This window comes from Pempheris klunzingeri, chromosome 2 (genome assembly GCF_042242105.1).
Source record: "Pempheris klunzingeri isolate RE-2024b chromosome 2, fPemKlu1.hap1, whole genome shotgun sequence".
NCBI lineage: Eukaryota > Metazoa > Chordata > Actinopteri > Acropomatiformes > Pempheridae > Pempheris > Pempheris klunzingeri.
The window spans coordinates 9083260-9095656 of NC_092013.1; the positions used below are offsets into that span (position 1 = coordinate 9083260).

General features: G+C 41.1%; 1 protein-coding gene across 2 annotated transcripts; it reads right to left on the reverse strand.

The window, feature by feature from the left end:
* Window positions 1–1715: 1715 nt before the first annotated feature.
* On the reverse strand, window positions 1716–11346 carry dgkab (diacylglycerol kinase, alpha b). 2 transcript variants are annotated; one of them, XM_070842269.1, is made up of 23 exons: window positions 11274–11346; window positions 9737–9813; window positions 9151–9295; window positions 8717–8791; window positions 8569–8618; window positions 8366–8440; window positions 8106–8222; window positions 7813–7930; window positions 7198–7286; window positions 6100–6210; window positions 5911–6009; window positions 5777–5827; window positions 5062–5135; window positions 4896–4970; window positions 4716–4801; window positions 4123–4212; window positions 3864–4024; window positions 3479–3543; window positions 3287–3377; window positions 3003–3183; window positions 2705–2825; window positions 2397–2457; window positions 1716–1797 (listed from the first exon to the last, which is right to left on the reverse strand). In XM_070842269.1, exons 1-23 carry the CDS (start codon window positions 11344–11346, stop codon window positions 1717–1719), a joined length of 2166 nt encoding a protein of 721 aa, XP_070698370.1. In that variant the 3' UTR covers window position 1716. The 2 variants fall into 2 exon arrangements, with proteins under 2 accessions (XP_070698370.1, XP_070698377.1); XM_070842276.1 differs by having other exon boundaries at window positions 5777–5824; window positions 5893–6009.
* Window positions 11347–12397: the final 1051 nt, after the last annotated feature.

Here is a 12397-nt window from a genome sequence, read left to right on the forward strand (position 1 = left end):
TGAATGTTTTTACAGGCAAGATTACAACTTGAGAGATACAACTTGTAATTTTATGACCACCTAAACTTTATGCTGCCACTTGTTTTTTGTGGGTTTTTGTGTCATCATAATAATCAGACAGAAGGTACAGACTTACAAGTCTGTCTCATTCCAATGTAACGTCTTGTAAAGTCTTAAATCCAATAATTCAGTCAAACAAAAACATGTAGTGTGGCAGATTGTCATTATCTTTTTTCTGCCTGTTTACCATGTGATCAGTCCGAGCACAGTTCAATAACTGTCATTCATGTGAAGCTGTAAGAGCCTTATGAGTACACATTATTGTCAAGACACACATGAAAAGGACAACTGCACAGTTTGACATTAAGAGAAGAAAATAAATTAACATACAAGCATGTTACATGTATATAAGTACACTGAAAATCCGACACAAGACTGATTCCTGAAAGTTGAAGACACATAATGCACATCAATGAAACAAAGAAACCTTAACCGTTGCATTTTTTGTCTGATTTCATAATCGGTAGGCTAGTATTTCATTTGCTTTCCAAAAGTGTTTGTGTATTTTGTGACTGTTTTTAAGAATCCTACTCAATGGGAGAATCCTTTTACAAAGATGATGCAAAGACATAAATTGTCACATAAGTCAGAGGACAATATCACTGAGGAAACATTACTCAGTAACTAGCATTACTCTTGTCCAGTACACAAATGCCATGCTGTTTTTTTATACTAAATCTTTATAAAACAACATTCAGTAACATTCAATGAAGTGTTTCTCACATTATTTCTTCAACAGCTTTTTAAGAAACCATTAAAAACACTAAAATAAATACACAATACATTGTTCTTTCAGTTGGAGGAACACTGACACTTAAAGGCGTGAGGACAGACAGGTAGGACAGTGTTGCTGAACAGGATTTGCTGCTGTGAGTTTCTGAAGGCTGAACAAAGCCAGTTCGTCACCAGCTGCATGAGGAAGTACAGACAAAACGCAACAAGACATACTTTGATTCACCACAATAAAAAGCTATCACAACATAAAAATGCGCAAATATATTTCTCATCAACAGACTGCAGATACACGAACATGCTCTCCTCTTTTATTCACAAAAATAAAAGAATGGACGCATTACATTAAAGTTGGCACAAAATTAGCAGCGATCAGACTGAGTAGTAAGATTTGCACTTTTGACTCTGTCTGTCAGTGTGGTCTCTGCCTAAGTGCAAACTGTCTGTACTGTGAAGTAATTTAAAATTATACCAGGGATTATTATTATTATGGGGCGGGTGTGGCTCAGTGGTAGAGTGGGTCGTCCCTCAATCTGAAGGTCAGAGGTTCGATCCCCAGCTCCTATGGGTCAACATGTTGAAGTGTCCTTGGGCAAGACACTGAACCCCAACTTGCTCCTGAAGCATGGCTTCAGTGTGTGAATGAGTGTGATCCTCCAAATTACATTCCTCCTGTATGAATGATGTGTGAATGGGTGAATGAGGATGTCATGTAAAGCGCTTTGAGTAGTTGAAATAACTAGAAAGGCGCTATACAAATACAGACCATTTACCATTAAGTGCAAAAGACATACACATTAATACTTAATAATAAAATTACACACTCAGAGCTGGACATTCTCTTGTAAATACTCATCCTGCATCATTTTCACAGTAATATGTTGCGACCGTCAGCAGACAGGAGGATGCAGCGGGGTCGTTCATCTACTTGAGGTGAAAGAAGCCGGATGGTTTCGCTGGTGCAGCCATCAGCATGTTGGCTTGGTTCTTGTGAGTTATGCGAATCTATAGTGAATAAAAAAAAACACAGTTTTGTATAACAACAATTTCATTAATATAAAATACGATAGAAAAGAAGAAAAATCCTTCCAAATTGTCTTGTACTTCAAAGTGTGTCATTCTACTCTGAAGACACATCACTTCCTGTATAATTTCAGCTCTCTCTGGCCCACTTCCAGTATCCACCCTCAGCCCTGAGCACTGAATCCTAACTGGGTTGAAGTTGCATCACATGCATGATCAGTGAGCATAAGAGGGCGCAAAGACACCCCGCTGGTACACCAAGATAATACAAATGCTAATGCTAACAAATGTCTAATTCAACAATCCTGCAATAAATCCTGCCTTTATGATGGTTGTAACGCATCATATTGAAATGTGTCTATTATTTTGTCTACCCCAAATTCATCATTGAGGGTAAAGTAAATATCAGAGATTCTGGCAGCTGTTTTGATTTTGTGTGTGTGTGTTTTTGTAATTTCCGATTGAACAGTAGGGCCCTATGAATTGTGGGATGAATTCTCACCCCTGGTTTTAATGAATCTAATATGTAATGCATCAGTCTTGACTCTTCACACTGAATTAAACTGCTTAATAACACTTACGGTACATGGAGGCTGCATCCAGGGCTCCCCATCGATTTGCATTGGCAGGGCTTTGTTTGTCCTGCACACACAGAGGAGAGACCTTGAGATCTAATTATACTCTGCTAAAATAATATGTTAAACACCAGACCAGCATAGTGGGGGATAAAACACCAGGAACACCTGATAATAATGCAATATTTACATTATAATGTTCAATTTCAAACTAAAAAGACAATTTTGATTCTACTCAGCAGTTATTTTTGTGCCAGTTGTATGCGGTGTTGTTGTGCGCAGCAGTCTTAAACAGTCAGGTAAAATTACACAACCTGATGGTAATTTGGGAAGTCTGGGCCAGTCGGTGCCCGGCGCTCTTCAGACCGGTGTAGATCTGTCCCATCTCTATGACACCTTCCAGCCCCACAACCTCCAAGCGCTTGTCACTCATATCTGCAGAGTGACAACACACAGTTCAAGCTCAATGAGTTTGTGAAATATTAAATGAGCAATGCAAACAATCTGCATGCAAGGAGGCACGGAATGCTTGCTAACAAGATTTGGACACAATGATTTAGGTGATTAAGGAGAGCAGAGAAATGAAAAAGCGTCCGTCTGGCCAAGCGTCACCTTGTGTGATTGTCTTAAGGAGTTCGGGGTCCGTGATAACCTCACTGTGCTCCACCTCTGGCGCACCATCAGGCTTCTTGGACTCGCCCCAGAGGTTGGAGCCTCCATGCATGCTGGGTATGTTGAGGACGGCTATGCCCGCCAGAGAAATGCTGCTCAGATCCAGAGATCTCCCACAGCACTGGCGGAGGCAAAACAACACGTTGTTCTGTGTGCGCACAAGTGGACAAAAGCAAAACCTAAAACGTGAGCGATTCTGTGAATTGCAAACAGCTGCCTCGAACCTCAATCGTGAGACATTCCTTCAGCTTCTTGCAAGAGGCAGAGATGGTCTCAGAAGTGGCAAACTCAAAATACCAAAGTTTGTTCTTCATTCTTAAAAAACAGAGAACAACATGAACATTATTGATACTAAGCTCTGCTAAACTTTTCATTTAAAAAACTGTTTTTGTTCATGCAGTTAGTGTAATCCTCACCTGCTGTTGAACCTTTGGGGGTGTTTTTCTCTCATTGAGTGGAAACGGTGAGCAATAGATGCATCCTGCACGCACAGACACAAGAAGTAATCATATCAAGTCATATTTACAGCAAAAATGTTTATTCAAGTTTCTGTGTAGAAATTAGCATGAATATTGCTTTTTTTGTTAATGTGTTAATGTGATGAATGTCAAGGGACCAAAAAGTAACTAGACAGTAACAAAGTGTGCAGGAGCTTTCTCTTCTCTTGCTTTTAGACATTTTTTCCTACACACAAGAAAGTGAAGGTGTGTCTGAACCTTTTAGTCTTTTTTTGGTCATGAAATCAATCAATAATCACATGTGATGTTATTATTATTCCTCCCTGCTGAGGTAGTGGCTCACCACTCCAATAGAGAAGTAGTTGTTGATGATCTCGTAGGGCACGGGGTCTCCTGCCTCGTGGGGGTCGTCTGGTATCACCTGGATGCTCCAGCGGTCCATGGGAACCAGCTCGCTGGCTTCGATCTCCTTCAGGATCTCTCTCAGGTCTGAGCCCTCGTAGCCTTTCATGGTGTAACAACAGAAGCAGGAAAAGTGTGTAACTGAGAGCTCCAGTGCCAGTGCTTCAGTATCTCAGTGGTCAATGTGCTGCTGGTTTTACCTCCTCCCCAGCGTAGACAGCGAGCAAGGTCATTCCCAGTGCCCAGCGGCAGGACGGCTACTGAAGGACACACCTGGAGATCTTCTCTGTCTGAAATCACACGCACAAGGTTATTTGGCCTTAGAGATGATTATCCTAACGGAGTGTCTATTTACATCCGGGTGCAAAGAGCTGGACAGTCATTCAGTCATTTATCTACACCCAGTCCGGTCTCGCATTATAGCGAACAATAAATTCCTGATCTGATCAATGCAATCATTTAGGTCCAGGACTTTTACCAAAGTGAACAGAGTCCAAATCTGGCATGAGACCAACAGTAAATCGTGTTAATTTATTTGTTAACTTGAGTTTTCTTTTATCATTATTGCTTTTCAGTTGCAGTTTGGTTAGGTTTAGGCACCAAAAGTACTGGGTTAGGTTTAGGGAAAGATCATGGATTTGGTTAAAATGTTAAGTCAAATACAAATTCAAAAGGCAGGGCACATTAAATACAAAATATACTCTTTCTTAAATCCTAATCCTAAACCTGCAAACAGTAATGGCATCTTCCTCATCCTAATTAGATCTCTGAAACCCAAAAGGACCTACAGTACCTATAGCATCCAAGAGCCACCCGACGGTGCCGTCTCCCCCACACACCAAGATCCTGTATTCGCGCAGATTGCGGAAGAAGTGTAGTCTGAAGACACAAAGACAACATTAATGCGAAGAAAATCAAAAAGAAGCGTGCAGTCCAACTGTCACCATCTCATTGTGGTGACAGTGTACCATACCCTGGTGCAGGACCTCCGTTGGACAGGTTGTACACTTGACGCGGGTTCAGCAGATACTGAAACTTCCTGAGCACTCTGTGGAAAACAGAGACACAACAGTGAGAGGGGCCACACTCATGGACACCAGGGATAAAAGAAAGTTACACAAACATATCAAGCTGCTTACCGTTCACCCTGCTTTCCTCCACTTTTTGGGTTTACAAACACCAGCAGAGGGTGGGTGTCTGGAATTGGAACAATCTAAAGAGAATACAAGGCATATTAGACATAAGGAGACATCCAGCGAGTCAGACGACTGTACAGATTTTATACATATACATAGCTTTGGCTTATACATGACCACAAAGACCCAAGTGTGAGTCCTGTCTCACACTGAAAAATGTTGCTTTCTTAAAAATCTAAACATCATGATTTTTATGATTTTACAAATATACAGCTGAAAAAGTAGGCAGTGAAAGCTCAAACGTTCGCTTGAGCAAACTGAACCAAACAGAAGCAGTGTATTTATCCATATTCTGATTGGATTATGCTGCTTTGGTACTTTTTCTCAGCTATGTAAACTTGTTAAAATTGGATTAGATTGAAACCAACATTATTTTAAGCCGACAGCTGCTGTTCTGTGGCTGGTACTTTAAACTTTAAACATGACAGATGTATTTGTCCATGACGTCATCCAACACACTGAACTGAACGGATTACAAACACACTGGTAAAGTCCTTTAAAACACAAAATCATACACAAAAAGAAAATAACATGACAAAAGCCATGACATGCAGATAATGGTTTGAGACAACTTGAAGGAGACGTCAGAAAGAAAGCACATGGGTGTACAGTTGGAAAACGGAATAAAAGTGTGTGGGAAGATTTGATAACAGCAGACCTGCAGGACGTGGCCATCAGGGGTGACGTTTAACAAGCTGGTGTCCTCCTCCTGCAGGAAGCAGAGGACAATTAACAAATTAACTCACAACAATCTCAAATATCTTTTTTTTTGGCGAAGCTGCTGATTTTTACCTTTGAGACAGCATGTATGGCCCATGGAGGCAGTATATGATCTCTCAGCGGCCCACAATCACAGGAGGATAACCCAGATAAAAGACACTCATCATGACGCTTAAAAAGAAACGAGACTAAGTAAACAAAAGAGATCCTCTCTTATTCATTCATTATGTCTGAAAGCACGACCATAAACACAGTCCTCACCATCTCCTGGCACCACACACAACGCCTCCCTGCTAAAGTTTTGATCTTCTTGTGGCAAACCTGACACTTGGTGGAGTTACAGTCGGCTCTGATCCAGTCGTGACCCGATACCTGAGACATAAAGGAGTGAAAGGGAGGTTAAGGAAAAGGTGGGATTCACTAATATTAATTACCTTATTTTTTATCAACATTTATCTGTTTTTACAAGCAGCTTTTACTGCCTTGTCCATTACTAACTGTTTTCACATATTCATAATGTCTTGACAAGACTATAAATGTTAGCCAGCTCCAGGAACAATGTTCCCTACAGTGGTCCAAACAACAACCCAGCCCTGACTGACCGCAGGAAAAATGTTGTTATAGCTCACTTTAAAAGCACAGGCCACACCCTCCGTAGAGCAGCTGTGGAAGTTACCGATGGCTTCAGATTTATGACTGTATAGATAACCAGTGGCAGGCGGATGTGCATCACCAGATGAAATTTCCCTGAAGCACAATGGCAGCTCAAACCTCCTGAAGCAGCTGAGGAAATTTGGCCAGTTCACTGTTGTGAGCCATTAAAGATGAATGAATCAGAGAGTTGTGGCTGTGACACTATACCGGAAAAAAGGCAGTGAACAGATCCTTGTCTTCACTTGTGCAAAATTAGGACATTTAACAGATGTACAGAGCAGACTGTGCCGGCTGTAATCTGCACTTAAAAAAAACACTGATGGGCTGCACTTACCACTGACTAATGCACTTTAATGTTCCCTGCTATTAATGTGTTTACTGTCGCTGACTTTTGGTTTTTGATCAGTGAAAAGAGAACAGACGTGGACTTATTCACATTACAAATATAAAAAAAGTCATTTTTTGAATAAAAGCAAAATCAAGGTCCACTTACTAGCTTTTTCCACAAATTTGTGACAAAAGTTCTTTTAAGGATAAGTGTAGTGATAATCTATATGTTCCTCACTGTCTTCAAATCTCATGAAAAGATGAAAATTAACATTAACACCTTCAGTAGGACACAGACAGAGTAGGGGAGTCAGAAGTTGAGAGGTAGACTGAAAAAATATATATACAATATCAGCTGATGGTGGTTGTGCTCCTTACACCAATCTCCTTTTTGGACTTGACAAAGGTACGAGCACAGGCTTCAGGGTTCTTGTTGGCACACTGGCTGTGGACGGTGTACTTGCAACCTGAGGAAGAAGAACAAATAATACAGAGGCAGCTTTCACCACTAAAACTTATATCACTATTATATAGCTCTATTCTAGTGACCAATGTAGCTCCTTCGGAAAAAAAAGTCAGACTTTGAGTTGTATCTCGTCCACTGAAGCATGCATTCAGACGGCACTCAGGTGGGTTTGATCTAATTCCCCTTTTGTACAAAGGACTGAAGTTTACTTAAATTTGCTTAAATTTGAAAGCTAGAAATGGTGCTGAATCTGGAATATTTCGTCTTCATTGTACACGTCATAATGGCTTGTGTTTTTAAATCTTTCTGAATCCTCAAACTTTCAGATTATTTCCAGGTTTATGTAAAAATATTAGAGATTTTCAGTGTGGTCTCAGACTTTTGGACCCTATTATATGTATTCTAATTCACTTCAGTGATAAATAATAGACAGTACAAGTGACTGAGACAAAGTGTGACCCCTCTGCTTCATTTCTACTGTGTATGAGCTGCGTTGCTGCCTCCTGATGGCGGCTGTGAGCTCTTACAGGTGCAGCAGAGTCCCTGCTTCCCGAGGCCCAGCAGCATGCTCTGACACACACTACAGTAGGTCGGCTTGTTAAAGTGCTTCATCCTCCAAATGTGCTGGCCGTCCCTCTCTGTCATCTGTGAGTGAGGGGAAGATAAAAAGACGTCAAATAAGATTAAAAAAAGGAGCCAGAGTTGATCACGCTGAAAATTAAGCGCAAAAGGTTGTAGAGTTACTAGCAGCGTTAACAAAACACAGGATGCTGTAGGGAAATGTATTTGTTGTATGTGGAGTCAAATGTTTCTCTGTCACCTTCAGTCCAAGAAGAACAAGTAATGGCACGTTGTTCATGCCTCCCTTCAGCCATTCCTCCAAAGTGACGGTCTCACTGTCGTCCACATCGATCGCCGTCATCATATCTTTGAGCACCTGTCCAGTTACAAAAGATATCTGCTCATTATTCAGCAGAGGTCTACAAGTCTGTTTTTTCCTGAAAAAGCCAACTATTTCATGGTAGAATTAATAATTACACATGCTTAAACATTTAGAAGACACCAAAAAGAAGCTCATACTGGTCTGAGTTCAGTCACGTCCCAGCCCAGGTAATCAGCAGCTCGCATCATCTGGGTGATTATACGATCCACCTCCTGATGGACAGACGACAGGATTTTACATTTCACATTCACCGTAATCAATGTGCAAAATACTGTAACCTATTCTGTATGATACTGTAAACAAACAGAGAAAAACTTATCAGTAATTTAGAGTAACTTACAGAGCTGTCCAGGAGTCCGTTTCCATCTTTATCATAAAGTCTGAAAGTAACTAGAAACAAAACAAAGTCAGTCAGTGATTGTTTGGTGAAAGCACATTAAGTCTCACTACAATGAACATTTTGTGAAATGAAGGTGGATGAAACCAACATTCGAGCTTCTCCCGTGGCTGTCCTTCCTCCAGCACTGAGAAGTAACAGGACACGTCGCGAAGAAAGACTCCGCCTGAAAATAAAAAAAAACATACAGAACCTTTGGACCAAGCTGGAAACATGACTGATAACATGACAGAGGTCTCAAACAGAGTGATATCTCTTAGTTCTGCAGTATGAAAGCAGATATTTTATCATAGGTTGGTTACTGAACAGGTGCTCTAATCTCCAAAGCTACGCCTACGGCCGCAGTCCACTGACACAGCACTACAGGTTAAAAATAAAAGCAGACAAATAAACAGGTGGGCGTTGCACACAGCGTCCAACAGGAAATACTCTTCGAAACCTTCTGTCCTTCTTTGACTGTTTTCAGGAAGTTCTGTGGGTCTGTGGTGTGGTGCTGTTAGGGAAAAGCCTTTCAGAATGAATTACCTGCTTTTGGCAGAGGGCTCTTTGAGGAGCCATCCTGCTCCACATGCTGAAAATAGCGAAAAAGGCGTTTGCAGAAATCTGCAGGGAAGTCATCGACCTCCAGGTAGGTCTTTAGAAAGAGACAGAAGCCCATCGCATCAACGCACTGTGGGATGAAATTAAAGTCACTATCAGGAGACTCAGACTCAAACCAATAATGTTTTAGATTAGTATTTATGGTTATGCTTTAACTGTAACTTCTGTATTATTTCCTGGAACTAAAAACTGTATAATTTGGAACTAATTACAAGTAATTAAAAAAAAGAGGCAAAGATCAATTGGTTCACTTTATATTAATAAATTCAATGAGCATAACTGAAAGCTCAGCAATGACAAATGTGTCTACTGTCAAACAGCCAATTCAACATTTCCAACATTAAATATAAATTTGGATTTAATAGAAGATTTTCGTTTGAGAAAATTCACATTTTCTCTAGGATTAGTAACAAATTAAAATCTTATTTTCAGGAAACTTCCAAAGAAAATATGGAATTACCATCCTGTGAAATAAAGTGTTACCACATGTGTCAGTGTCCACATAACCTACCTCTCCAAAGCTGTGCTGGGCCAGCCGCCCCCCAGGGTGAAACTCCTTGATCACGTCTTTCACCCTCAAACTGCTGTCTGCAAACAGAACGTCGGAGGGGTCGAGAAGTGAGGGAATCAACAACAGAGAAGCTTAGCGGCCAGTTTAAAGTTCTTTGTCTGTTTGCCATTTGTCCCACACATTGGTTAGATAACAGGAAACAAATGTAAGATCCTCACTAACTGTGGACGTGGACGAACTGCATGTGTGTGTGTGTGTGTGTGTGTGTGTCTCACTATGTTGGAAACTTCTGTCTACTCAGCCGGAGAATACGAGAATGTTACAATTATAAAATTGTGTCCTGCACTAAATCTGGGCCCTGCTGTCAGAGGTAACACACAGCGCCGCTCTTCTCAGGTCCAGAAAGGACCGGGTGTAATTATCCATTCATCCATTATCCAACTGTGCAAATACATCCACCCCCCGACACTAAAAGCCTACACACCCATTTCATTTCTCTCTGTCTCTGAGTGTACGGCTGAATATTTTTAGCCCTGCACCACTTTTTGCTTCCTGTCAACAGGTAATATCAAATTCTGTATCAGCTCGGCGTAAAAGCATGCGCTTACGTTTTCAAGCTGCTGTTTGTGTTTGTTTTGATGCTGAAAGATCCTCCAGAGAAACATCGTGGAGTGTTTTTTGTGTGTTGATGCCGAGTTTCATTTATTTCATGATGCTGATGTCGAATGCTTAGTGACCGACTGCTGCTTTCTCTTTTTGTGAAAACAGACTGAGCTCCCAAAGGAGAGAAGTTTGAAAGTAACTGGAAACTCATTAAAGTCAGTCAACGGTCCATCAGGTAGAAAAATTCACAATAAAATCAATCAGAGAGCACATTTAAATCTAATCTCTCAGTTTCTAGATATTTATTTAGAGTGAACTTTTCTTTTTCTTCTTGGTCTTGAATGCGGTTACACTCACATCGACTCTCTTTTTCTTACAACTTCTCCAAATAACTACTATTCAAAATAAACAGGGTTGGAAGAGGCGTCTTTTTACTGGAGTAGAAGTAGTATATGAATATATCAACTTTAAGTCCAGCATTTGAAATATTAGTAAAATTACAGAAATAGTAAAATATATTACAGTAAATTATTTAACTTCTATTACTGGTGCATCCTGCTGTTTCAGTTAAAGGGACCAATTTTAATCACATTAAATACAGTCATGTTGTTTAACCTAAAACAATGGGTCACATTTTGTTATGTTATGTTATGTTATGTATTTAAAAGCTTTATATGCAAAAACCCCGTACAGTATTTATGTCAGAGAGCTGGTGGCGTACAAGTATAAAATATTTATGCACATACATATACGTGGATATAAAGGCTGTTGTATGCAATAATCAATCATTTGACACTGCTGATCTATTGATTTCCATCCTGAGCTACAGAAAACTACCAGTTCAGCTGGTCCCTCTGTGTTTTACACGCAGCACTGACCTGCCAGAGATGCTAATAAATGTTGAGAAAACATTAAGTGAGAAGTTGAAACTCACATTCCATGTAATGCTGCAGCTGGATAAAATCCACGGGAGTCAGAGACCCCTCTGCGTCGTCCGACGAGGCCATGGGGATCAGCTGAGAGAGCAGAGGGAGGACAAAAGGAAGAGGTGACAGCGAGGAGGACAACCTGCAGACGAAGCTCCAACCACCACAGGGAGTTACTCTGTTGTCTAGTGGGTCTTAGGTCAGCCGCTGCTTTGGCAGTGACTCACATGAACTGGTTTGCTTCCATTCCTTGGATTGCGCATACTGATATCATACGTCAAACAATCCCCTCTTCTTGAACCACAGAGTCTGGTCTGTGATACCGAGACAGTGTGAGGCATCCCTCCTACACCTGAGGAGGAGTCACCTGTGCGAATCACACCTACTGTCACACCTTTAGAAACGTGGAAATGGCTCAAAGTTTTGCAACAACCAGTTCTGGCAAGACAAGCTTCAGCTTCCAGTGAGTTAAAAAGTAAACTGTCAACAGCAGGAAAATAAAAACACAATGAATCAAACACCAGCCTGTGCATGTCCACCTGAATGGATTCTCTGCACAGGGCTCCTCTCCCACAAAAAAAAAACACTTTATAATAACATCCCATCAACTTAATCAGCAGCATACACCTCACCACAGAGCAAACCAGAAATCATTAATTAAGAGCAAGCTTTTAAAAGTTGGCATCCATCAGACAGGATTATAATTTGAAGCCTGGCTGAGTGGCAGCTCTTTATTTTTATTTATTCCGCCCTGCAGGTGTAGCGCACGTGTCCAGTGATCCACCTAAAGAAGAAGAGGACTTGAAGGCAGCTTACCTGTGTCTCCCCTCAAACTTCAGCTCAGGTGAATAAATATCAGACTGTCCCAAACGCGGAGATCCACAACACGGAACTCTGCGCTGCTTGACGGCAGCTGGTGCTTGTGGGTAAATGTCTGCCGCGGTATTATCGGATATAAGGGATTAAGAAATGGGCGGAGGAGGAGCTTTCAGCCACATAATTACAGATAGTGGCACCACGCACGCACGCACGCACGCACGCACGCACAAACACATAGGCCGCGCGAAATTGTTTGAGTCATTGTGTCCTCCCAACAAGTGAAACACTTTTCCTAAATACTGCGGATTTAAGG

Excerpts from the sequence above, each read along its gene's own strand:
- dgkab (XM_070842276.1), bottom strand. The coding sequence starts at position 11,346 with ATGGCCTCGTCGGACGACGCAGAGGGGTCTCTGACTCCCGTGGATTTT. Across the intron at positions 8,619-8,716 it reads GCCACGGGAGAAGCTCGAAT|TTACTTTCAGACTTTATGAT; the intron begins GTTGGTTTCATC and ends TTTTGTTTCTAG. Across the intron at positions 8,223-8,365 it reads ACGTGACTGAACTCAGACCA|GTGCTCAAAGATATGATGAC; the intron begins GTATGAGCTTCT and ends GTAACTGGACAG.